This window comes from Mirounga angustirostris, unplaced genomic scaffold (genome assembly GCF_029215605.1).
Source record: "Mirounga angustirostris isolate CCGP_5_RB_7025 unplaced genomic scaffold, mMirAng1.0.hap1 SCAF_1, whole genome shotgun sequence".
Taxonomy (NCBI): Eukaryota; Metazoa; Chordata; class Mammalia; order Carnivora; family Phocidae; genus Mirounga; species Mirounga angustirostris.
The window spans coordinates 80,158,365-80,185,412 of record NW_026991709.1 but is presented as its reverse complement, the minus strand read 5'-3'; the positions used below and the strand labels follow the sequence as shown (position 1 = coordinate 80,185,412).

The 27,048-nt window shown below is 40.6% G+C and overlaps 1 protein-coding gene and 1 pseudogene across 6 annotated transcripts in view; both read left to right on the top strand.

The window, feature by feature from the left end:
- Positions 1 to 5,669: 5,669 nt before the first annotated feature.
- Positions 5,670 to 6,983, top strand: LOC123834569 (small ribosomal subunit protein uS2-like; annotated as a pseudogene).
- A 1,309-nt stretch (positions 6,984 to 8,292) lies between these two features.
- SENP2 (SUMO specific peptidase 2) overlaps positions 8,293 to 27,048 on the top strand; it is a 32,331-nt gene continuing 13,575 nt past the window's right edge. For 2 of the 6 annotated variants that reach the window (XR_006795584.3, XM_064584050.1), the window contains exons 1-10: positions 8,293 to 8,582; positions 10,808 to 10,863; positions 15,563 to 15,696; positions 16,123 to 16,189; positions 17,963 to 18,053; positions 21,753 to 21,921; positions 23,650 to 23,753; positions 25,075 to 25,169; positions 25,599 to 25,650; positions 26,467 to 26,533. Coding sequence is in view for 4 of the 6 variants with exons in the window: in XM_064584050.1 (XP_064440120.1) it covers positions 8,482 to 8,582; positions 10,808 to 10,863; positions 15,563 to 15,696; positions 16,123 to 16,189; positions 17,963 to 18,053; positions 21,753 to 21,921; positions 23,650 to 23,753; positions 25,075 to 25,169; positions 25,599 to 25,650; positions 26,467 to 26,533 (936 nt within the window). In the remaining 2 variants the exon portion in view is untranslated. Of the gene's footprint in view, positions 8,583 to 10,807; positions 10,864 to 15,559; positions 15,697 to 16,122; positions 16,190 to 17,962; positions 18,054 to 21,752; positions 21,922 to 23,649; positions 23,754 to 25,074; positions 25,170 to 25,598; positions 25,651 to 26,466; positions 26,534 to 27,048 lie in introns of those variants that run through there. The other 4 variants (XR_010409217.1, XM_045903208.3, XM_064584051.1 and 1 more) reach the window with 3 other exon arrangements.

Below are 27,048 nucleotides of genomic sequence, written 5' to 3'. Positions count from 1 at the left end.
TGGGTGGCTCAGTCGTTAAGCGTCTGCCTTCGGCTCAGGTCATGATCCCAGGGTCCTGGGATCGAGCCCCGCATCGGGCTCCCTGCTCCGCGGGAAGCCTGCTTCTCCCTCTCCCACTCCCCCTGCTTGTGTTCCCTCTCTCGCTGTGTCTCTCTCTGTCAAATAAATAAATAAAATCTTAAAAAAAAAAAAAAGAATAACACAATTTGCCCCATTTCCAACTTAGTATTATGCACTGGCTTTTTTTTTTTTTTTAACCTAGAAATCACTTGCTACAGAGAGCAGAATAGAAAGGGGCAGGCAAGCTTCCAAATGTGTGGACAGGAAAAACAGGTATAGAAGTGTACTGCAACTGGGCGCCTGGGTGGCTCAGTTGGTTAAGCGACTGCCTTCGGCTCAGGTCATGATCCTGGAGTCCCTGGATCGAGTCCCGCATCGGCTCCCTGCTCAGCAGGGAGTCTGCTTCTCCCTCTGACCCTACCCCCTCTCATGAGCTCTCTCTCTCTCATTCTCTCTCTCTCAAATAAATAAATAAAATCTTAAAAAAAAAAAAAAAAGAAGTGTACTGGAACTGAGGGGAGGTGGTTTTATAGCTCTCATTGGCCTCAACAGTCAGGAAAGGTGACCTATGTCCTCTCTCACCCTGGTCTAGGGCTCTGAGCTGCTATATGACTCACTATAATGCCTTCTCATCTGCATCAGTGACCCCACAATCTCTCACTAGCTGTATACGTTTGGAAAAATAAGTCTGTTTCCTTGATTCATTTTCTACAAGGAGATCAGGGCAACTTTCCCCTCATCTGTATATTTGTTTAATTTCTTCATTTGTTTATTGAACATTTCTCAAGCTTCCGTTTAAAAAAATAATAAAGAAAAATGGGGCATGGCTCCTTTTCTCAAGAAGACAGGCATATTAATAATAACAATATTAATATAGAGCTATGGATACATACTCCATAGAACTGAGGAGGAAACAGTAAGATGCTAGAATTGCACAGGGAGGAGCCAAGGGAAAAGGCTCACACGGGAGGTCCTTTCTGAGATGGGTTCTAAAGACTAGGTAGGAGTTCATGAGATGAAGAAGGTGGAGGAAAGGCAGTCCAGGCAGAGGTAACAAAATTGGAGTCCTAAAAGAAGTATGGATTGCCAATTTGGATGTATGCATAGGGAAATGATAAAGTAACTTGAAGACAGGCTATGAAGAACTTTGTATGCCATGCTTAGGACATTGCGTTTTAACTTCAAGGCAGTGAGAACCTAAGTTTTCTTCTTGTTCACTTGTTTATATGTTAATATATTACTATTATGTCATAATACAAATAAATATAAGAAATAATATATGCCATAACAATATATAACAAATGTAAGAAATAATATAAATATATAGAGAATAATACATTTAGGTTAGCTTATTAACATTATGTGAATAATTTTTTGGTAGTCTATTACAAAACAAGAAGGAAAACACCTGCATACTACTTTTCTTTTCTGGCCTAAGAAGTATTTTTCATGGACTAGAGCTACTTTGCTTTAGAAACCATGACTTCCTTACAAACAATGTATCAAACAAAATAAATGCAAGTCCAGTGCTTTCAAGTAACTGCTTCTTTGCAAAGTGCTGCTCAGAGCCTTTCAAGGATAAAGGGCTCTAGCAAGGCCTGTATGCACATTGGCAAGACCGAGGCAAAATGCTTTTATTAATTAAAAATTCATTAAAGGGGCGCCTGGGTGACTCAGTCAGTTAAGTGTCTGCCTTGGGCTCAAGTCATGATCCCAGGGTCCTGGGATGGAGCCACGCGTTGGGCTCCCTGCTCAGCGGGGAGTCTGCTTCTCCCTCTCCCTGCTGCTCCCCCTGCTTGAGTTTTCTCTCTCTCCCTCTGTCTCTCTTTCTTAAATAAATAGAATCTTTAAAAAAAAATTAAAGTTCATTTAAAAAATTTAAAAAATTAGGGGTAATGTCCAGTATTTAATGTCCATTGGTACCATGTAGTTTAGATTTATTTGGATTTTAAACTGCTGTTTTAAAATATTATTATTAGGGGCACCTGAGTGGCTCAGTCGTTAAGCGTCCGCCTTCGGCTCAGGTCATGATCCCAGGGTCCTGGGATCAAGCCCCACATCGGGCTCCCTGCTCCATGGGAAGCGTGCTTCTCCCTCTCCCACTCCCCCTGCTTGTGTTTCCTCTCTCACTGTGTCTCTCTCTGTCAAATAAATAAATAAAATCTTTAAAAAAATTAAATAAAATATTATTATTAGAACCAGATTTCAGTTTTTATTTTTAACTGGCTTTCCAAGGATTGATCACAAGAATCTTGCACCTTCATTAGACAGTTATACACACAGAGCAGGCCGACAGGGTTGTCTGAGTGAGAAGCAACTCTGGAAAAATCCACCCCTGTAATTTGGAAGGTATACCCTTGTGACATCTGCCTTGGGTCCTCATTTGGAACCATCATGAACCATTTGAAGGATTCATGCTAACTCAGCAGGGTCTTTCTTGCCTAGAGTCATCCTCTCCTTCTGGCTGGGAAACTGGGAGCAGTTTCAGGTCCTCCCAGAGATTCCTTTCTTTTTGAGGTTCTCCTTAGGGCCCTCCAAACTAAGTATCAGGGTTGCTCCATAGTTGAAGTCAGATTACTCCAAACAAACATCTGGAATTTGATGAAAATCAACCCAACCACTTTTAGTGATTTAGTAACAGAAAACCGCAAATTTAATTTATAAATTTATTTTCCTTGATAAATAAGAACAACAATATAAATTTGCCTTCCTTAACAACAACCACAAAAGACAACAAAATAACAACAACAAAAGACAACAAAAGAGAGATCATCCTGCAAATAGATACAAGAGGGACAGAGCACAAGAAGAGGTGGCTTTGCAAAGGCCTGAGAAATGATCAGGGTCTGAATGACAGTAGTTCTGATGGGTTTGGAGAGGGGAAAGAGCAGATCCGTGGAAAATGTAGGAAAATGCAGGATGCAGAAGTGACAAGTAAATTGGCTTATTAGATAACTAAAGAAAAGGGAAGAGAAACATTAGGCACTCGGCCATGCTGGGCACTGAAGTCGGTCCATCACATACATAAGCACATTTCATTGGTCCACAGATCTGAGAAGCCGGTTTGATTACCTCTATTTTACAGATTAGGAAAGAGGCTCAGGTAGGGGCAGGTGCTACTTCTCCACAAAGCAGGCCAAGCCTGTGAGCAACTTTTGTAATAAAATCTAGGACAAGGAACTCTACTTGCTTTTGGATAATAAGGCCAGATTAGATTGAATAAGATCAAAGTCACATTATTAGGAGGATATGTTTTTCTTGATACCAGAGTTGGTCCCCGTCAGGAAATTAATCTTCAGGGTGGTGAACTATGTTGGGTATTAGGCACATTAGGCCCAAACCAACAATATCTCACGTTTGGGCTCCTACTCACTTCCATCAAACGGCCCAGAACTCTGGCAGGGGTCAGCAAAACCAAAACTAACAAGAAATCTTTTAACACTCTGAGTGCTGGTAAAGGGAAAATGTGCAAGACTGAACAATGAATTGGAGGGCTGGCTGGGTCTTCATTGTTTTGTGGACCGGAGGTAGGTTTTGAGGAAAATTAGGGATGGGCCTTGGAAAGGCTTGGAGGATCTCAGCAGGAAGAAAAGGAGGAAGAGGAAGAGGATCTTTTCAGAAAACTGGGCAACCGTTGAGGATACCCTAATGAAAACTTATACAATGAGGAGGTGCCCCTCCAGCAGTACAAGGGTGCAAGTTACCCAAACCAAGGAAGAAACCTCAATGTCTTTGTTCCTCCATATGGCTTTGGGTTTTTTTGTTTGTTTGTTTGTTTTAAAGATTTTATTTATTTGACCGAGAGAGAGAGAGAGAGAGAGAGAGAGAGAGAGAGAGAGGGATAGCGAGAGCAGGAACACAAGCAGGGGGAGCAGGAGAGGGAGAAGCAGGCCTCCCGCTGAGCGGGGAGCCCGACGTGGGGCTCGATCCCAGGACCCTGGGATCATGACCTGAGCCGAAGGCAGACGCTTAACCGACTGAGCCACCCAGGCGCCCTTGTTTTGTTTTTGTTTTTCTCTAGCCCTCTGGTGAAGAGCTCCCAGGTCCAGGAATGGCTGCCGCAGTGGTGGGGATAATCCCACTCCTTGACCAGTGGACAGGCATTGGTCTATGCATCTACGGTGGACGACAGGGCAGCGGGGGCACCAACTGGCAAAACCCCAGGCAGGAGAAACTTGTAAGGCTGAGTCTCCTTCCTTTCTTCCTTTCAGAGGGCAACCAGAAACATTAGAGGACAAAAAGGGGATGTATGTGTGTGGAGGTGGGGGGTGGGGCGGTGGGTGTGGGTGGTGGCTAGCAATCGCTTGACTCGGGAGTTACTGTTTGCTGTTGAGGCCCAGGGATTTGGACTGAGGCAATTCCAAAGCCCTCCACTTTTCATGGAGGGTGACTAACATTTCATTTTGTGTATGTGCAGGTGCTACTGATGAGGCAGGAAAAAAAAATGTGGTGTGTACTAGAGTGGCCTGAGACTTGTTGCCAATATTTCTTAAATTTTGGTGGCCGAAACCTGGGATAAGTTGCTATTCTAAAGCAGCTTGCAGGGCGCCTGGGTGGCTCAGTCGTTAGCCTTCGGCTCAGGTCATGGTCCCAGGGTCCTGGGATCGAGCCCCGCATCAGGCTCCCTGCTCCAAGGGAAGCCTGCTTCTCCCTCTCCCACTCCCCCTGCTTGTGTTCCTGCTCTCGCTATCTCTCTCTCTGTCAAATAAATAAGTAAAATCTTAAAAAAAAAAAAATTATAAAGCAGCTTGCAGTTTTCTCATTTAATGTTTTGAACAAAGACTGCTGTCTTGGTTTGGAAAATCCCTTCCCAATCAATACTTGAGGGTTCTTCTTGGTTTGGTGAAGGCAATGACCAATTCTTATAGTGGAATGGACAGTTGGGACACAGCCAAAGTGCTCTGCATAATAATGCCAGTGGCAGACTTTTTTAAAGTTAATTGAGGGGGTGCTCGCTTGGGCAGCACATATACCAAAGTTAATTGAGGGGGGAGGTGCCTGGGTGGCTTAAGCAGTTAAACGTCTGCTTCAGGCTCAGGTCATGATCCTAGGTCCTGGGATCAAGCCTCACATCAGGGCTCCCTGCTCAGTGGGGAGCCTACTTCTCCCTCTCCCTCTGCCTGCCACTCCCCCTGCTTGTACTCTCTGTCAAATAAATAAAGTCTTAAAAAAATAATAAAGTTAATTGGAAGTCTAGCCTCAAACAGGTTGGGGTAGAGGTAGAAGAGAAATTCTCTGCTATTGGTGCCTTGTCAAAGATGTTGAGAACAGTGGAGAGATGACTTTGCAGGAAGGAAAGTCCTTCTGGGAGGCAATGAGCAATAGACTACGGATGCAGTCCTTTTTTTTTAAGATTTTATTTATTTATTTGACAGAGAGAGACACAGCGAGAGAGGGAACGCAAGCAGGGGGAGTGGGAGAGGGAGAAGCAGGCTTCCCGCCGAACAGGGAGCCCAACGCCCTGCTGAGCCACCCAGGTGCCCTAGATGCAGTCCTTTTAATAGCCACTTCTAAAGCAACTGCTCTTTGCTTTCCGCACTACTAGGGGAGGGGTTCACACAGCGGCATTGTTCTACATTCCCACCATAACTTAAAGGGAAACTTTTACAATGTCTGGAGCTCTTGATGTCCTGCAAATGAAGGAGGAAGGTGTCTTCAAATTCCTTGCAGCAGGAATCCACTTAGGTGGCACCAACCTTGACTTCCAAATGGAACAGTCCATCTACAAAAGAAAAAGTAATGGCATCTACATCATAAATCTGAAGAGAACCTGGGAGAAGCTTCTGCGGGCAGCTTCTGCCATTGTTGCCATGGAAAACCCCCACTTAAAAAAAAAAGTCCTATCATCCAGGAATACTGGTCAGCGAGCTGTGCTGAAGTTTGCTGGGGCTACTGGAGCCACTCCTATGGCTGGCTGTTTCACTCCCAGAACCTTCAAGAACCAGATCCAGGCAGCCTTCTGGGAGCCAAGACTTTTGGTGGTTCCTGATCCCAGGGCTGATCACCAGCCTCTCACAGAGGCGTCTTACGTTAACCTGCCTACCATTGCTCGTGTAGCATAGACTCTCCTCTGCGCTATGTGGACATCACCATCCCTTGCAACAAGGGAGCTCACTCAGCAGGTCTGATGCAGTGGATGCTAGCCCGGGAAGTTCTGTGCATCTGCGGCACCAATTCCCATGAACACCCATGGGAGGTTACGCTGATCTTTACAGAGATCCTGAAGAGTTTGCAAGGGAAGAGCAGGCTGCTGCTGAAAAGGCTGTGACCTGGGAGGAATGTCAGGGTGAATGCGATGTGGTTTTGGAATATTAGGTGAGGTGAGGTGGGGTCCGGAGCTGATGACCAAGAAAGAATTCTTGAGATGTCTTTGGTGCAAAACAGTGGTTTTACTAAAGAACGGGGTCTGAACCTGTGGGCAGAAAGAGCTGCTGCCCTGGAGGTTTGAGGAGTGGTGATTATATACTTGGGAGCTGGGGGACGTCAGGTAAAGGGAGGTTTCAAAAGAACTTTCATATGCTAAAGAGGACTGACCTACAAGATACTGGAAGCCTTGCCATTGTCTAATTAAGGTTGTTTTCCCCTCTAGCGAAGTATTAACATTAAGATAGTTGGGAGATTCCTGGAAGAATGTCACTCATGTCCCACCCAGGAGTGGGGGTGGGGGAGGGAGGTTGCAGATCTTTATGCTTTGTCTTCAGCTTGCCTTCTGCTCCCTTATCAAATGGACTGCTCCAGCTCCTGAGTTCAGTGCTACTCAATCTGAAGTCAAAGACTGGTCTGAAGGCATGCAGGTACCCTTGGTGCCTATTCAGCAGTTTCCTACTGAAGACTGGAGCGCTCAGCCTGCCACTGAACGCTGGTCTGCAGGTCCTACTGCTCAGGCCACTGAATGGGTAGGAACAACCACTGAGTGGTCTTAAGCTGCTCTTCCACAAAGGCAAACAAAGTGGAATAAGGTTGATGGAAATTAAACAGTTTCTCAAGAAAAAAAATCTTTTGGTCTTTGTAATTCTATTCTCAGACTTTGAATAATAGTCTGGTGTTAGCTGTATTTGGAGAATGAAGGGAGGGGCCCACATCCAACTTGGGATTTGCTTCCAGAGTGGTGATAGGCACAGGTGGGTAGCTGGTGGTTCTGGAGCTCTAGGTGGTGACTTGCACCAGAATTCCAGAACACTTTATTGAGCAAAGGACGAGGCTGTCATGGAGAGTGCCTGTGTTAAAGTTCAAGCAAGCCTGGAAGTCTGGCATTAACTGAATTATAAAAAGGGTCAAGTGGCAGTCAGGGATGGATTTGTGGGGCATGAAAGGAAGGATTCTAGGACTGTTTGGAGGAGGGGCCTGGATATTCTGTCACTAAAGAGGGTGGGACTTTTTCCTCTTACTGATAATTAACCAGAAGTGTGACGTCTAGATAACAGAGGGAGAGTTAATCAGCACTCCTTGCCAGCCGGGGGGAGGTGGCGGGGGAAGACCAGTAGGTACTAGTAGGACTCAGGTACCACTCTCCCTTAAGTAAAGCCCTCTTTGAGTTCTGCCCTTCCCTATCCCTCCCCAAGGGGTGGTTTTCCTTTCTCTGGCTCCTACTGCATTTTGCACATAATTATCTTGTAATTTGTAATCATGTCTCTCCCAGTAGACTCACATCAAGGGCCAGGGACTGGCGCTGGTTCTCAGATCCTGGTTCCAATCCAGCTACACCACTAGTTAGCTTTGTGACTTTAGGCAAATTACTTAATCGCTCTATGTTTGATTTCCTTATTTATTAAAAATGGGCACAAGACTCCTCCCCATCGCCTGGGGGTGCTGGGAGAAATGCAGGTGACAATGTGTGTAAAGTACTGGACAGAAGGTATATGCAAACTAAAGGGCAGTTAGTAGGGTAAACATTTGTTAAGTGATGTGAACACCTTTATTTTGTGCCCTCAACAAACATTTACTGAGCAAGTACTGTATTTCAGGCCTCCGGGGCGCTCCCTCCCTCCGGGGTGGAGAAGCCTCACGTGTGGCCTGAGGGCCTTGTCCCGCGGGCCGTCTCGCGACTGGCTCCGCCGCAGGGAAAACCCCGCCCACATCCCTTCCGATCTCGTCAGCGATTGGACTGGAACCGTCCCGTACTCATTCCGGTTGCTCGGTTCGGGAGGAGAAGGTGGGGGCGAAGCTGCGCGTGCGCAGATTGAGGACGAAGATGCTTTCCGGTCGGGCGGGAGGAGGTGACGTCAGGAGTGGTGGTGCGGTTGGGCGGGGGGGCCTCCTATAACCCTCAGGACGTTTTATCTGTGGGCCCTCCGATAGCGTCACAAGTGGGCGACTGAGCCTTGGCGGTGGTGGCCGAGGCGGCGAAGGCGGCAGCGGCGGCGACAGCTCTGGGGTTTGCGTCTCGGGGTGTGTCGGCCGCCGCTGCTGCTTGGGCCTGGTATGTACAAATGGCTGGTTAGGATTCTCGGCACCATTTTCCGTTTCTGTGACCGGCCGGTGCCCCGTACCCGGGCCCTCCTGAAGAGGCGGCGCTCGAACAGGTGAGAGGAGAGGGGGCCGAGCGCCAGCCTGGCTGTACCTCCTCCCCCACCCGGGGCTCGGCGGGGAGAGCGCTGATCCAGCCCCGCAGGCCCTGCTCGGCCGAAACAGCTGGCCGGGCCAAGGCGGTGGAGGTGCGGGTCGCGGGTGTCCTGGTGACGTAATCGCTCCCTCCTCGCTGTGCGGATGCGCTCCTGATGATGGAACGAGCTAGTTGTCTTTGGAGTGGCCCGCGATGGTTAGGATCTTTCCTGTTCTTGTCAGAGCCCACGCTGGTTGCTGTCAGATGGGGCTGTATCGTATCTTGCTACTCTTAGGTTGAAAACTAAAGATTGAAGGAATACTGTCTGTGTTGTGGTTCACTGTTAACGAAGCACACTCCCAAGTGTCATCTGTAGGCAGTAAGTGCAGCTAAGGGAAGTGAGATTCATAGCTTGCCCAAAGCCGTTTTGACTGCAAGAATTGTTCTCTTAGCACCAAGAAACAGCAGCTGTTTTGTTCTGAAACAGCTGTCAAACTGTGTGTGTGTGTGTGTGTGTGTTTTGCGGGGGAGGGGGGGTGGTACTGTGCTTTAGAGTTAGCGTATGAGGGGGAAAAATTAGGTGTCTGATTCCTTTAAAAAGATCACTGGTTTGTACTCTAAAATTCAGGTAAAATTTTGGGAAACCTGAAAGTTGGTTTGTCTCATTTCATACCACCTTGCTTGAGAATTAATCTAGAGAATAAAATACCATACCAATTCTATATACCCCATCATCAACTTTTAGTGATCAAGTGTTAATTTCATTTTTTTAAAATTAAGCCTCAAGATCGTTGAAGAGTGGTTTCTTGGAGCTTGAGAGAACAAGATGATTTAATACATGAGTCTGAGAATGCAGGCCATTGATGATGTTGGCTGTTGGCTAAATTCCATCATGTGTTCTAGAGAGCCCAAGGTTTCAACCTATTCTTTTCTACCTTTTTGTGAAGTTGATGTGAGGATCATTTGAGAACATGTTGTAAAGTGCCTAAAATGATGCTTAATATATATAAGGATAGTATTTGTTTATTCTACCCCAAGGGCCTTGTGCCGAGGCTGGTGCATGGTAGACACTTGGTGCATATTTATTGAAGGAGAGAATGTTAATTCCCCCTCCCCATCCTTTCTTTTCGCTGTGAATCCCTGCTTTCAAATAGATGGAACAATGATTTGGAGATGAAAACCCTGTTCTTCACCACATATCCTTAATCTAAACCAGTTCTTCACAATGTAAGCCATTTTTCAGTCAAAATGAAGCCAGGAGATCTTACTGGGACTTTAAAGTTATGAACTGAATGGTATTCTCCTGGGATTTATTCTGTTCATTATTTTTGGTAAAACTGATCAATCATAATTATCATTAAAAAGATGACTAACAGTATATCATAAGCCTTTAACATTCTTGAGGTATAGGTCCAAAAACTTTCCCAAATTCCCCAGTTTTTTTATTACCACTGTAATTTAGTTTCCATGATAGAAGTGCAGTTAAATAGAACAACTTTTCTGGCTAAGAATTGTATTTTAAGGCTTCTTATATTGTCTACTTCTAGTGAAGTAGAAGATGGCTTTCCTTGCAGGGGCGGGGGAGATGTCATCTTTCAAAACGAAATTATTTGTTTTAAAATCATTTCTGGAGAGGGGTGCCTGGGTGGCTCAGTCGTTAAGCATCTGCCTTTGGCTCAGGTCATGATCCCAGGGTCCTGGGATCGAATCCTGCATCAGGCTCCTGGCTCAGCGGGAAGCCTGCTTCTCCCTCTCCCACTCCCCCTGCTTGTGTTCCCTCTCTCTCTCTCTCTCTCTCTCTGTCAAATAAATAAATAAAATCTTAAAAAAAAATAAAAACAATAAAATCATTTCTGGAGAGAAAAAGGAAATACTAGTCCTAGGCTCTTACCTATGTTCATTTACTAGCCAAGTAATTTCTGGCCAGTTTCAAGTTTGTACGTTAGCCAGAGTACAGATTATCATTTGATAGGGAGTTTTGAGTCCCTTTGAAATAGTTTAAGCAATAGTGTTAAGACCTCAAATGGTAAAGGCCTACTGTAGAGGAGTGTTTTCTTTGCAAGCATCAGTTGAATCTCATTTTTTTGACAAAGTGGATGAAGAGGATGTGTTGTATGCATACTAGGTTTACTTACAGAAATGGATGTATGTATATGTAAATATATATATATATTTTTTTTTCTCTCTCTCTCTTTCTCTTTTCAGCACTTTGTTTTCTACAGTGGACGCTGATGAAATACCAGCTAAAAGACCAAGATTAGGTATTGAATATGATAATTTTTTAAATTACATTTTTTTAAATAGGAAAAGTATATGTATGGAACAAAATTCAAAAGGTAAAAAGTATGTGCAGTGAAAAGTAAGTCTCTTTCCTGTCCCTTTTCTACTCAGTTATCTTTTCTGAGGTAACCACTGTTAACCAGGACTTGAATATCTTTCCAGATAAATAAGGCTGTGTGTTGAATATGTATTTAAAAATTTTCAATCTTCTATAAAGAAAAGGTGTTTTTTATTTTTGAGGAGAAAACATGGTAAAAAACTACTTCAAACTAAGTCATCTAGTTCACATAGCTGAGTGAATGAATCTAATGTGTTGCCCCAAATTGTTTATTTCTCTGTATCCAGAGGGCTAGACATAGCTTGATAGAAGAGAACAAAACTAGATTAAAGGAAAAAGGCACAGTGGAGTGCTATAATAGTATTTCCTTTCTCTCAAAAATGAATGTGCATTTCGATCTACCTCCAGATGTGGTAGCTAACAGTAGACATGCCTGTTAAGATTTCATTTAAATTCGATGAGTACTTATTGAGCATGTCTTACTGCTAAGCAATGTGTTAGGTTCTAAAGGAACAAGAAAAAATGAGTAAGACAGGGTCTCTGTTTTTAGGGACCTTAATTGTGTAGGTATATGATTGTATCATTGAGGGTATAAGACAAGCATATAAATAATTACTAATGTCAGTAGGGATGTGATAAATGAAATAAGAAAGATAGTTACAAAATACTGTCCAATTTTCAGCTGATTAAAAGTCTCAGTAAATATTTGATGAAAGAGTGAGTATGTGAGATGGATCTTAAAGGATGGGTGGGATATCAACAGAGCAATAGGAAGGGAAAGCATTCTAGGCAGAGGGAACAGTTATGGGAGAGTTGTGCAATTCAGGAAGCTGAATAGAACTCAGGGGAAAAGTTGGCTAGAGAGAGGTATATCAAATTAAGAGGACTTTGAATGCCAGATTTATACTAAATTCATTAGGACAGTATTTCCCAAAGCACAGGATAGATATCAGTTCAGGAAATGATTTTAGGGGATACAACATTTCATAGCATTAAGTAGTATGAATTATGTAGAAAAAAGTTATATCCTTTTAATTTGTTTTTAATTTTCTGATTATTTCAAGCAGAAAATCTTGGTTTAATGCTAGTATGTTTTTAATACTTATCTACTACATGTGACTCCGCTTTTTTTTTTTTTTAAGATTTTATTTATTTATTTGACAGAGAGAGAGAGATCACAAATAGGCAAATAGGCAGGCAGAGGGAGAGGGAGAAGCAGGCTCCCTGCTGAGCATGGAGCCCGATGTGGGGCTCAATCCCAGGACCCTGGGATCATGACCTGAGCCGAAGGCAGCCGCTTAACCGACTGAGTCACCCAGGCGCCCCGACTCTCCCTTCTTTTTTTTTAAAGATTTTATTTATTCATTTGAGACAGAGAGAATGAGAGAGACAGAGAGCACATGAGAAGGGGGAGGGTCAGAGGGAGAAGCAGGCTCCCTGCCGAGCAGGGAGCCCGATGCAGGACTCGATCCAGGGACTCCAGGATCATGACCTGAGCCGAAAGCAGTTGCTTAACCAACTGAGCCACCCAGGCGCCCTCTCCCTTCTTTTAACAGGCCCAGCTAGAACTTACATTGTTACATTTCATTTCTTTATAAGGCAAATAATGTTTCTTTACATTTATAGTAGTGATATAAAGTTACCTTTCTTTCTTTTTTTTTTTTTTTTAAGATTTTATTTATTCATTTATTTGAGAGAGTGAGAGTGAGAGAGAGAGAGAGAGCACATGAGAGGGGGGAGGGTCAGAGGGAGAAGCAGACTCCCCGCCGAGCAGGGAGCCCGATGTGGGACTCGATCCCGGGACTCCAGGATCATGACCTGAGCCGAAGGCAGTCGCTTAACCAACTGAGCCACCCAGGTGCCCCAAAGTTACCTTTCAAATACATTTATTTAGCAAAAAATATGAATCAATTTTAAACAAAAATGTAAATAAAAAACAGTGCGCTAAAGACCTTTGACAGTGGTTACATCTAAAACTCATGTAGCATTGTGTGTCAACTATCCTTCAATCAGAACAAAAGAAAACCAAAAAGAACTTTGAGGGTGGTATTACAGAAGTTTCCTGAAATAGTTATGGTAAACATCTATTTCATGGACTTTCTTCCATGTTAAAGACCCCTCCCTCCATGATTTCCATGAAATATGTATTATAATTTTCTGAATGGCTACTATAGAAAGGAACCTAAGCCGAGGGGGAAGCATTAGATAGCAGGTGTAATACTTATTGGCAGAGTTTGTAAAGGTCTACAGGAATGCATCCGATAGGCCTCTCCGTGATGATGCCTATTGAGCACTTGAAATGGGGTCAGTGTGACTGAGGACCTGAATTTAATTTTAATTAAATATAAACTTAGGTGACTACATGTGGCCACCGGCAACTATGTTGGACAATACGACTCTCTCGTTTGCTTTTGAGAGGAAAAAACAAAAGGAGGGTAAAAGGAAAAAGAAGACCTTAGAATCACAGACACATGATCTTAGAGATGAAAGGAATTTTAAGAGATCTAACTTAGTCTATTGTGAGGAAAGTAAGGTGGTCTTTTCCCCATTTTACAGATGAAACAGGCCCCCCCACTCCCCCTTAGCCCCTCCTCTTCTTCTTCCTCCTCCTTTTTTGAGTTATTGAGATCTTTTTGGCATAATCTCGAGGAATACTCAGATTTTTACAAATTCGTAGGAAAATAAGTATTCCAATACTTTTTAGCATCCACTATTTAACATTGTTAGTTATTAGGAATATCCCTTGCCCCCTGGGGTCTGGATTACAGGCTCTGGATTAAGCACCAATCTCTAAAGCTTATATTCTTCCACTTAAGAAAGTACAGCAGAATATAAGTGATATCCCTCAACATTACTAGAGGGATAACCAGGAATTCTCTAAGTCTTAAAATGAGAAACAAGTAATTTGCAAACTTTGATACTTTTACCTATTCTCTAGATACAAATTACTTCAAATTGCATTCTGCTTTACTTAGCTATCACATCCTCCCTGTTGTTTAAGTTATTCCCCTATTTTTCTATTTCTGTTTTATATCTTATATGTTCTGGAGTGCTTGTTGTTTTAAAGCCACCATTTCAATTTCAGGCTTTTTTTCTCTAAAGCACAATGTGAGTAAAATGATGGTCTCTTTCTCTCAAACTAGTGCTTTAAAATACCCTTAATTGGGAAATAGAAAGGAAATTGTAGAGAACCAGTCAGTAGTGTAGGAAATGAGAAAGGAGTACTGTCATAAAAGGAGGAAGTGTGGCAAGCACTGAAATCTACCCCTCCCTCTTATTTATTTACTTACTTATTTTGTAATCTTTATTTTTGGTGGCAGGGAGGGGTGCATCAGATCTAACACATCTCAGTAGAGGATAGCCTTATTTCATCATAGATGTATAAGAGCTGCATTTTTTTTTTTAAAGATTTTATTTATTTATTTGAGAGAGAGAGAGTGAGAGAGAGCAAGCACATGAGAGGGGGGAGGGTCAGAAGGAGAAGCAGACTCCCTGCCGAGCAGGGAGCCCGATGCGGGGTCCCGATCCAGGGACTCCAGGATCATGACTCTGAGCCGAAGGCAGTCGCTCAACCAACTGAGCCACCCAGGCGCCCAAGAGCTGCATGTTTTATGCTTTGCTAATTCTACCCTTGAGTAGCCAGTGTATAATAGGCACTTAGTAAATAGTTATTTAGGAGCATATTGTTACCTGCCCAGGAAGTAAGGACAAACCGGTGAGTAAATTATAGTGCTTCCTGTAAGATTCTGCCATACTTAGTGTCTACGTGCTGCAGGTTAAGTTATGCCCCTATCTCTCTGGTTTATTTATTTTATATATTCTGAAGAACTCATTGCTTAAAAGTTGTCATTTCAGGGCATTTATTTATGAATCAGATAAATTTTGGTCTTACTGATTTGCTGAAGTGATGATTTCATGTTTTTGTAGCATCCCAGAAGAGATACCTTGTTAAAAAACAAAAATCACAGGGTGCCTGGTGGGGCATGCGACTCTTGAACTTGGGGTCCTGAGTTCACACCCCACACTGGGCCTAGAGCTTACTTAAAAATACCAACCAACCAACCAAACAAACAAACAAAAACAGGAGCACCTGGCTAGCTTTGTTGGTAGAGCATGTGACTCTTTTTCTTTCTTTTTTTCTTTTTTTTGAGAGAGAGAGAGAAAGTGTGCATGAGGGGGCGGGGTGGGAGGGGCAGAGGGAGAGAGAGAATCTTAAGCAGGCTCCACAACCAGCATGGAGCTCAATGTGGGGCTTGATCTCACAACCATGAGATTATGACCTGAGCTGAAGTCAGGAGTTGGACGCTTAACTGACTGAGCCACCCAGGTGTCCTGCATGTGACTCTTGATCTCAGGGTTGTAAGTTCAAGCCCCACGTTGGGCATGGAGCCTACCTGAAACAAAACAAAACAACCCCAAAACCCAGAATCACAATACTGGAATTCTAGTTATTCAGATAGGAGGAAAGTTACTTTTATGGATACCTACTTATCTCAGTGATTGAAAATAGGACTTCTAATAGAGATTGAGAGAGGCCTTTTCTAAAATATAATCTTATTTTTTTGCTGGAAGTTTATTATTCTCTACTTATATGTATATGTAATCTATATTATATTGTCTAGATTATTTCATTCACCAAGTCAAAACCAGTCTCTACAATGCTGCCAGCTTATTTGGATTCCCATTCCAGCTGACCACAAAACCCATGGTAACTTCTGCTTGTAATGGAACACGGAATGTGGCCCCTTCAGGAGAGGTCAGTGGGGATAGGGTTCCATTGGGGCTACTGATCTTTGTACTTATTCATTAAAGTTAAATTTTAGAAATATTCTTTTTAGGAATTGAGTGGAATGACTTCTTTCCAGAAATGTTGATGTCTTTATTAGCCTTGATATAAAGGCCAAGAAGTTAAAGATTAAGAAATTACACATTAAAAAAATATTTATAAAGAGTCCAATTACTAGTACATCTGCTTTTCTTGTTTAAGTATATGTAAAGAACCTGAAATAGTTATTTTATATATAATTTTGTGAATCTTCACCAATTAAACTTTTGGTCTTACTGATGATGTCTCTTCTGTAAGCTAGTGAAATAATGACCAATAGAGTGATTTTTTTATATTAAAAACTTATTTAAATTCTAAAATTGAGATACTACAGAGGTGATTCTATTTGATTTTAAGGTATTTTCGAACTCTTCATCTTGTGAACTGACAGGTTCTGGATCCTGGAACAACATGCTGAAACTGGGTGAGGTGGTCAAAAATCTTTCTGCTTTCTCCTGTACCTCTTTCTGCCTCTTTTTTCTGAGTTTTGAGAATATGAAAGGAAAACAAATACTGAGTTGGGTTGGGATGAGAACACAGACATATTCTCTCTACCTTCTAAAAATTATTAAGTAGTTTTCTTCTAGAATTGTCATTGCATTTATTTTTTGTGTTTTCTGTTTGTATTATCAGTGTCCTTAATGTGACTTAGTTCAGAGTTCATTCATTAAGAAAACAAATAACATTTCCTGAGAGCTTACTCTGTGTCAGGCATGTGTTATCAAGGATAACAAAAGGACAAAATAATAAATAAAACCTTTCATAACAAAATACAAAACAAATAATAAAATAATAAAACCCTGTCTTTAAGGGACATCATCTGATTGGGGAGCAACTTTAGGTTTCCAGTTCTCATAGTTTTATGCATTAGGAACCTCCATGTCATTCTTGGGGCCCAAAATTGAATTGTAATTATTGTACATAACTGTATAAAATTCTGTCATGGGGAAAACTAGGAAGAATCCAGACTCCTGAAAATGACTGTGATCTCTGTCACACAGGCCTATAAAGTTTGAAAGAAAGGGATAAAAGTTTTTAGAAAAGTTGTGGGTTCTGAAGTCAAAAGTGGAAGAAACTAAGGAAATGATAAATGATAAAGTGATAAGGAAATGATACTACCTTACAGTAGTAAGTTTGCTTCTCAAGCTTTTTAAGTAAAGTCTCTCCGGTGGCAGAGAAGAGCAAAGGGGAGTAAATGCATATCCCTGAGTCTGAGAATCTAATTCCAGAGGACCTGGAACAAAGATGATATTTTTTTGGAGTCTTTCATTTCATTTTAAAAGTTAGTACAAATTAGATTTTATAATCTATTCATACTGTTTGAATATGTAAATGTTAAAAACTATTTATCATTAAAATGGACACATGGAAGGGATGGTACTGTCTTGTGCCTGAGGTATCAGCACTATATTTCTGTGTGTTTGTGTAGCCTTGTCAGAGAAGCACAGGTATTCCTGGGGCAGGTTTCTTGTATAAAGGAGTCTACAGTCTCTTATCTGAAACCCTTGAAGATGTGCTGGGGAATTTAGAATTTTTCATATCTTAGATATATTGTCTTAAAAATCCCATTAGAATTGAACATTGGTTCAAATCAGGTTTTGCAAACAAAGGAATTCAGGTCAGTTTAAGTTTTGCTGCTACAGACTTGTGAAAAAACTTTCAGTTTTAGATCTCTTTACATTTTGGAGTCTTCAGGGGCTCCACAGTTGTGCTGTAGCTTCAGCAGTAAATGTGGCTGATGAAAGTTTGGTTACCCTTTTTCGAAGTATAGTAACCATCTCATAAGTGTTGGAAGCTTCCAGTGAAATAGTAACATATAGTAGGTTTTCATTTAAAAAAACCTTCTGTTTTCTTGGGAAAAAGAAATGATTCGAACAACTCAATTGGATTAGATTACATGGAGTTTGTATCATTGAGTTCTTTATGCTTCTTGATGGTTCCAGCAAGTGGAACTAGAAAAGCTTACCTGTGAACTTTTATTGTCTCTCTGAGATCAAAGACAAATTAAGCACTATTGCTTTTTCTTCAGCTTTTACAGTTTGTTCTGGATCTCTGTATAGTAATAGCATTTGAAAGAATAAGATATTTAGTTCTACAGCGTAGACTCTTCACAGATTTTCTAATGCAGACTGTTCACAGGTTTGGGGTTTTTTTTTGTTTTTTTTTTTTACAATTACAAATGCATTTTTTAAAATAGGTAATAAATCTCCTAATGGAATAAGTGACTATCCAAAGATCAGAGTGACAGTAACCCGAGATCAGCCCCGCAGAGTCCTGCCTTCCTTTGGGTAAGTGTTAAATTCTGCCTTTTTGTAAATGGAAGCTTAGCACTTAGGTGTTCACTCTTGCTAGCATTCCCACTTTTGTTCTATTATGTAAGCTTGTTAAGTAAGTACTCTGAGGTTAGTAACTTGCCAGATGTCATACAGCTATTGAGAGATTTGAACTCAGGTATGTGTTACTTTCTCTGTACTATAGCTTATGCTTATAGCATCTGATTTTGAAAACCTTTTAAAAAGGATTTGTTGCTCACTTCTAAACTTAATTTTTTTTAAAGGATTTTATTTATTTATTTGAGAGAGAGAGAGAGCAAGCACAAGCAGTGGGGAGGGGCAGAAGGGGAGGGCGAGGGAGAGTATCTCCAGCAACTCCATGGTGAGCGTGGAGCCCCACACAGGGCTCAGTCCCATGACCCTGAGATTACAGCTGGAGCCAAAACCGTGAGTTGGACACTTAACCGACTGAGCCACTCAAGTGCCCCTAAACTTCATTTTTTAATTTTTTTATGTTAATTCCAGTACAGTTAACATACAGTATTATATTAGTTTCAGGTGTATAATCTAGTGATTCAACAATTCTACACATTACTGAGTGCTCATCATGATAAGTGTACTCTTTAATCACCATCACCTATTTTACCCATCCCCCTACCCACCTTCCCTAAAGTTTATTTTTTCCCTAAACTTTATTTTTGAAGTATAATATGCATATGGAAAATGCAGAAACCATGATGAATTTTCATATACTGAACACACATCAGTTTTGTGAAATGTTCTTCTTTTAGTAATTTTCTTCTTTCTGTGTTCTCACATTCTAGAATTTCTATTTCTTGGATATTTTTCTAATTTTTCTCTATATTGATCTGATTGATCTAATTTTTGTATATATTCTCTTCTTTTGTTCTCCTTTCCCCTAAAAACGAAATCTTTTGCTGATTTTTTTTTTTTTTTTGATGTCATAGTTTTCAAGTAGGAAGAGTCCTGCCACTCCCTCCTCCTATGGTTTTTTATTGCTCTAAGAATCTTATTAAAAGAGGCAAAAAAAGGGGCTGCCTGGCTGGCTCAGTTGGTGGAGCATGCGACTCTTGATCTCAGGGTTGTGGGTTTGAGCCCCCTGTTGGTCACAGAGATTACTTAAAAAAAAAAAAAAAAAAAGAGGCAAAGACATATGCACTACCTTTTCTTGTTTCTCTAAAGCTGTTAATTATTTTAAAATTTCTTCTTCTCCCTACTTTGTTTCCTCTGAACTCCTTTCCCCACTTTGGTTTATTTTGGTCTTTTCTTTCATATTAGAGTCTTTTTTTTTTTTTTAATTGAGCTATAACATATTAATTTCAGGTCTACAACATAATGATTTGATATTTGTATATATTATTGAAATGATCACTATAATAAGTTTAATGTCCATCACCATACAGAGTTACAAATGTTTTTCTTGTGATGAGAACTATTAAGATCTACTCTCTTAGTAACTTTCAAATATACAACATGATATTAACTGTAGTTACCATGCTGTGCATTACATCCCATGACCTACTTATTTGATAACTGGAGGTTTGTACCTATGAATTTAGGTTTGTTTGCTTTTTAAAGATTCCACATGTAAGTGAATCATATTTGTCTTTCTCTGACTGACTTATTTCACTTAACATCATACCCTCAGGGTCCATCTGTGTTGTTCCAAATGGCAAGATTTCCTTCTTTTTTATGGTTGAATAACATTTCAGTGTATATTTTCTCTATCCACTCATCCATTGATGGACACTTAGCTTGCTTGCATGTCTTGGCTGTTGTAAATAATGCTTAGGTGAACATGGGGATGCAGATTATCTTTTCATATTAGAGTCTTTGTTCAGATATCTGGCAATCTTTGGCTCCCCATTCCTGTTTAAGAATGAGACATTAACAGAAAAGCAGCCCCTTTGGAGTTGGATAAATAGCTGATTGTAGGGCTAAGAGAGAAAGTATGAACAAGTATCATTTTTTTATTTCTCGTTTAATTCCATCACAGTCAGAGAATATACTGTAGCATAATTTCAGTTCTTTAAAATGTGTTAACATCTGTTTTATGTCCTAGAATATGGTCTGTGTGGGTGATGTTCAATGTGCACTTGAAAAGAATATGTATTCTACTATTGTTAGGTGGAATGTTCTATAATTGTCACACAGGTCAAGTTGGCTGATAATGTTTTACAGGTCTTACTGATTTTCTTTTTTTTTGCTGATTGATAAATGAGGAGTGTTGATGTTTTCTCCCATAATTAAGGATTTGTCTACTTCTCCATCTAATTATGTTAGTATTTGTCTTCATGTATTTTAAAACTCTGCAGATGAGTACACTTGACCCAGATTCACCAGTTGTAACCATTTTGCCACATTTGCTTCATCACGCTCTGTCATATATACCTATTTTTTTCTGAAGCATTTGAGAGTAAGTCTTAGACTCATGCCCCTTTAATCATAAGTGCATGAGTATGTTTATTTTTTTAAGAGTGAGGACTTTCACTTATATAATCACAGATAAACAAAATCAGAAAATTTAACATCAATACAATACTATTATGTAATCTCATTTAAATTTTTCCATTATAGAGATGATTTTTTCTGGTCCAGGATTCAGTGCAGGATCATGTGTTACATTTAATTTTCATGTCTTTTTGATCTCCTTTAATCTGGAACAATTCCTTAGCCTTTCTTTGTCTTTGATGGCATGGATAATATTTATTTATTTTTTTTTTTTTAAAGATTTTATTTATTTATTTGAGAGAGAGAATGAGATAGAGAGAGAGCATGAGAGGGGGGAGGGTCAGAAGGAGAAGCAGACTCTCTGCTGAGCAGGGAGCCCGATGCGGGACTCGATCCCGGGACTCCAGGATCATGACCTGAGCCGAAGGCAGTCGCTTAACCAACTGAGCCACCCAGGCGCCCCGGCATGGATATTTTTTAAAGAGTAGAAGGCATTTCTTTTGTAGAATGTTCCCTAATTTTGTCTGATGTTTACTCATTACTTGTTCAAGATTATGCAGGTTTGTTTTGTTTGTTTGTTTGTTTTTGTAAAAATACTACATCAGTGGTTTATCTTTTTTAAAACATCACATCAAGAGGGGTAGGATACCAGTTTGACACATTGTTGGTAACTGCAGGAGAGGCAGGCTCTGTCACCACAACCAAGGACTAGGTGGGGGCTTCATGGCTTCCATTTCTTTAGCATTTATTAATTTAACGTTCAGTAGATATTTACTGAGTACCTTTTGGTGTAGATCCTGTACTAGGATACAATAGTGAAAGGATGTAATCTCTGTTTTCATGGAATTTAAAGTTTAGTGTGAGATGTAGACATTAAATAAATAATGACACCAATAATTAATTCCAGTGGTGCCAGGTGACTAAAGGAAAAGTGTAGTACCAGAGGAGGGTATGTGTCACAGGAGGGCTAAATGCAGAGTTGTGGTTGGACAGTTGGGCACGAGGAAGAAGGCAGAGGCTTTCGTGTGCCAGTTCTGGTGACCGCAAATAGACATTCCATAGTGGAATGCCCTCTGCTCTAGAGATGGATAATAACTTTTGTGAATGGTAGTTGTCTGATTTGACAAGAGCAGGCTTAACCTAGGACAGACAGCTTCATCTCAGGATGGTCTGGGAGCTTAAATTCTAGCAATTTAAGGAGTTTGGTGGTAACTTTTTCTTTTCTTTTTTTCTATCTCTCAGTTTTACTTTGAACTCAGAGGGGTATAACAGAAGACCAGGTGGCCGTCGTCATAGCAAAGGCCCTTCAGAGAGTTCCTTAACCTGGAAGCCTCAGGAACTGGTTTTAACAGAGATGATTTCTGAAGAGGGTGGCAAGGGTCTGAGGCGTCCCCACTGTACCGTGGAGGAGGTAAGCCCTTTTAGCCTCTGATCACTTTTAAAAAATAGTTTATGAATTTTTAGGGGAATAAATAATATGTGTACTGGAGTACAGAATTCAAAAGGGATGGAAAGGTGTACTGTGACTGTAAATTTCCTAGTCTCCCTTCCAGTACCTGACCCCACAACCCTGTCTGATGGTTAGCAAGTAACCACTGATACTTGAACGTACCCTTCTGGAGATATTGTATACATACATAATTTAGTCAATTTTCAGATTTTTTTTTCCACTATAGGGCAGAAAAAGGAATCATGCTAGGAAGAGAGGAGATTCTATTCCTTTTGGGTGTTTGAATTCTTCTACTAACTTGTTTCTTTTATAAGGCATAATTGTGACTATGTAAGAGAAGTAAACAGTGAACGTGTCCTCTTTTTCCTTTGTCAGGGCACTTAGCATGATGTCTTCATCAGCAGTCTTCTTTTTACTTCCCTCTTGAGATCTTTGCTTATTCCAGGAGAATTTAGAATTATTCCTGTACTTGACATTTCCCAGGACCATCACCTATTGCAATTTGCTAGATGGTTTTCTGAGCCATTTAGTTTTGTTAGTCAAAGAATCATCTGTTTGAGGTTCAGGTGCTATGCTAGTTGTCAGCAATTCAAAAATTGAGTAAAATGAGGCCCTGTCCCCTAGGAGCTTGTAATCAACAGAGGCAAGCAGAGAGAGGAACGGACTGAAGTAGGCTTCAGTACCTCTTAAATGAGAAATCAGAGATGGGACTGAGCAAAAATATTTATATACACAGGATATATTCTAAAATAGTAGAAGGTAATATTAGCAAATACGTATTCATTGGTTAAGGGTAATATAAGTTAGAAGAGCCTGAGTCTCAGATTTCAGTCTTGGATAAATACGTGTCACTGACCAAGATACCCTATGTGTTTAGGGGGAAGATGATGACTTCAGTTTTGGACATTGTTTAAAGTGCCTGTGAAGCACGCAAGAAGACCTGTCCCGTAGACTCTTGGATATAGGTGATGAGAGTTATGAGAAGAAGGCAGGGTTAGAGACACATTTCTGAATCTTCTATATATTGGTGTTTGAGAAATCAAGGGAGTTGGAGAGAATACTCAGGGAGAGAATGTAGTGTGAGAAAAGAGATAATGGGCAGACCATCGGCATTTGAGGGCAGGCAGAAGAAATAATTGGCAGTGGAGACTGAGAAGATAAGAAGAAATCAGGAGTGTATTGTCTAGAAGGCAAAGGGAGGTCAGCAGGGTGAGGTGTTGGAGAGAGAGGTCAAGTAACGTAAAGGCTGAGAAAGTGTCTGCTGGATCTGGCCGCGGAAGTCATTGGTGATTTTGATGTGACCAGATCCATTTTGGAAACTGACTGTTCTGAATATGCAGGTGGATTATTTCTGTTGAGTTTTTTGTGGTTGACAAAAACTGCTGTCAAAAACCCAGATGCCATTAGAGTCTAGCAGGTAATGTAAATGAGTGGAGCAGGCTGGAATGAGTGGCCCATCTAAGGAGAATAGCCCTACACAGCTCCAGATCATTGGTTCAGTTTTTTGAAAGAGGTCAGATTTTTAGATTTTTCTTTTCAAATTTATAAAGTTGGTAATTCAAAGAAATTTAAAAAGTGTTGGCAAATAAAACACATCTGTGGGCTGCATTTGACCGCTTAGTCTCCATTTATGATTTAATGATAGCTTTAACATGTTAACACTTAAGTGACATCCTTTCTTTTATTTAGGGTGTTCAAAAAGAGGAAAGAGAGAAATACCGAAGGTTATTGGAGCGACTTAAAGAAAGTGGTCATGGAAACTCTGTTCCTCCTGTAACTCCAACTTATCACAGGTAAAACTGAGCTAACAAAATCAATGCTTTGCCACACATCTTTTTACTTAAATTTGGAGAGGAGATTGGCGAGAAAGGCTTTGTTGAAAAAAGAGGTTTGCGTTGAGAGAACTATCCTTATAATTTGCCTGCATGTTGTATCTAGTAATGAGATATATGGAGCCACGGTGGTTTTACAAAATAGATTTTTCGTTTAGCTTTAGAATCTTTTGTTCACATGAACTCTCGAAACTCTGATATAGAAAAGTAGAATTACAGGTTGAAATCAGGTTCTTAGGGAGTAGAGAGTTTTTTCAACCTTTCCAGCACACACATTTCCCTTAGTCTCTTGTCTTTTTCTGTCTCTTCCCCCCTCTTCCTTTCCTGCCCGGTTCTCCCTTCCTCCCACCCTAGCCTCTCTCTCTGATACACACACAGTCCCTGTGGCATGTCAGTGAATGCATTTGTGTATGATTGGAAGTCCTCCATTTTAGAGACAAGATTAAAGTCACCCCAGGTTATAGAAAGTTTACCTTATAAGACTTCTTGTTAAATACTCTAATGCTTTGGGCAAGTAGATGACAGTGGCAGAAGGAGCTGATATTCACCTTATATTCACCTGTAAAAAAAAAGGGACAAAACTATATGAGTACAGGATTGAGGCACGCAGGATAATTCTAACAAGTGGTGTGAGAATACACAGCAGGGGTGGGGGGAATCCTGGAAATTATGTAAAGGCAAGTTGAAGGTGAAAAAGTCACAAGGCTTTCTAGCTTGTTGAATGTACAGATAGCAGAAGATTAGTTGTCTAGGAATTTTAACTTTTGTTGTGAGCTTTTTAAAAAATTTTCCTTCTCTGCGTTTACTCGGGCAGAATGTTAGTATTTTCTCTGTTTTGACTAGCCCCTGTTGGAAGCAGCAGTATGCTTCACACTTTGCTCTTGTCGTGTCAGGAAAATCCTCAAACTATTTTGCTGTTTACATTCCTGCTTTTATTGTATTGTTTTAGGATCCATTTCAGTATGTCATTTAAAATGTTTCATCTCATAACTTGAGTTTTGTCACACTGAGCTTTTTTGGTTGAGGTGGTGCTGGGGATTGAGAACATCCAGTTTTACCAACATTGAAACTGGAGGTTAGGTAACTTGGCTGAAATACTAGCATCAGGATTATACTCCTTGTATCCCAGTCCCAGATGGTGCTGTGCTGCATTCTCTCATAATTTCATGTTACAGGGTAATCAGTAACCCCTGTTTTGAGAAGCTTGTCAGATGGAAATAGTGAATATTTATGGTAGACTTTCCTTTTGTATCTGACCTTCTTCACTTTTCGTGTTCCTAAGCTCTCAAAGAAGTCAGATGGACACATTAAAGACCAAAGGCTGGGGCGAAGAGCAAAGTCACGGAGTCAAAACAACTCAGTTTGTTCCAAAACAATGTGAGTTCCCAGATTTAGCCCTATCTCCGTATATTGACCTTAGTTCATGTGCACATAAAATTGAGAAATGACATCCTAGTGAAAGATGGTATACCAACGTTTAAAACATTGTCAGACCCCAGGGCTTTGACTTGGGCTTATCCAGTACAAGTAGTTTAGTTAAAAGGCTATTTCAAGATGAAGTAGATTCAAAAGATACCTCTTGATTATTATTCCTAGCTTCTACTTAGCAAATATTTTGTGAGCCTAAAATTAGTTTCTTAATACTTATTTTATTAATTTCTTTATATTTCTCCACTAGCTGTTCACTAAATGGCATTAAATGATAAGTGAATGTCTTGATACTTTGGAAACTGTGTAAGTTGAAATTCTAGCTAGATGATTGATTAATAAAGGAAACATTCAATCTTTTCTTTATCATCTTCACAGACAGAGTTGTTGAAACAAGGGGACCTTTATGCTCAGTGAGAAGTGAGAAGAGGTACATGGTTCAGTTCATTCTAAGTTTTCTTTTGATATATTATTTTCTTTATAAGTTATATTGATGAATAACTATGTCTAAAGAATTGTGAACTCTCCCCAGCTCTGGTAGGTGGTCAGCATATATGGGTACATGGGTGGCTGTTGTGTTGGGTGCCCACCCTAGCTCGGAGGGTGCCCTTCTCTCCTGGGCATTAGGGGTTCGGAGATGCAGGTGCCACTTAGATAGGTGTGTGGTTGTGGTGGGCATCTTTAGGAATTAGCACCTTTCAGTGAAGGCAGTTCTTTGTGCCTTTAGGATTTTGGATGATAGTTCCTTTATAGCAGAGTTTGGGGTAAGCTCTGGCCCATTGTCCAAATCTGGTCCACCTGCCTGTTCTTTTTAAGTAAAGTTTTATTGGAACACATTCATGCTAATACATTTACATCCTGTCTGGCTGTTTTTAAGCTGTGATGGAAGTTGAGAAGATGTGACAAAAACTATAAGACTTGGGGAACCTGGCTGACTCAGTCTATAGAGCATGTGACTCTTGATCTTGGGTTCCTCAGAGTCATGAGTTTGAGCCCCATGTTAGACAGAGGTTACTTAAAAAGAAAAAACAACAACAACAAAAACCAAAACCTGTAAGACTTGCAAAGCTCAAAATATTTACTATCTGATCCTTTTTCAGAAAAACTTTGCTGACCCTTGGTTTAGAGGAGTATATAAACTCACGTTGGTTTTTGTTGACAAATTATTAAGTCTTATTTCTAAAACTAGTCTCACATGTACAAGTTAAAATTATCCAGTCTATACTCTCCCAATATTTTTCCTCAGGTGTTGTTCAAAGGGGAAAATTTCTGATTCAGAGAGGACAGTTGGAATCAGACTTGAAAATGAAGGTGTAAGTGGAAACCCTAGTTAAATTTTATGTTGTTTTACTCTTTCACCTGACCTGTGTTAAAATTTTGGTGCTCATGAAAAGTAAGAAAGATGAAAAATATTACTTTGATTTCTAATTTCATTGTTTTCTTTGAAAAAAGCAGCAGGCATTGAAGATACACAACTTTTGGCTTCCTTCTGAATTCCCGGATGTTCACCTCTGTATGGTAGCTACCTTTTTTGTAAGAGAGACCAACTTGCCTCCGTCCCAGCCCTATATCTGTAGTGCCTGGCTTCTTTTGGAGAATCTTAAAAAACCGTACGGTCTCTAGGAAAGATATGTTCAGGACCTTCTTTTTAGAGTCAGGATCTCAGATTTATTTGAAAATACTACCAATCTTATGCTTAATTGGATTTTACATTTTTCAGTGTACTGGAATGCAAAGTGTTCCGGTGATCTCCATAGCAATACCAACATTTTAAATAATAGCAGCAGAGTGTTTTGCTAAACACTCTGTATCCAAAAGAAATACATTT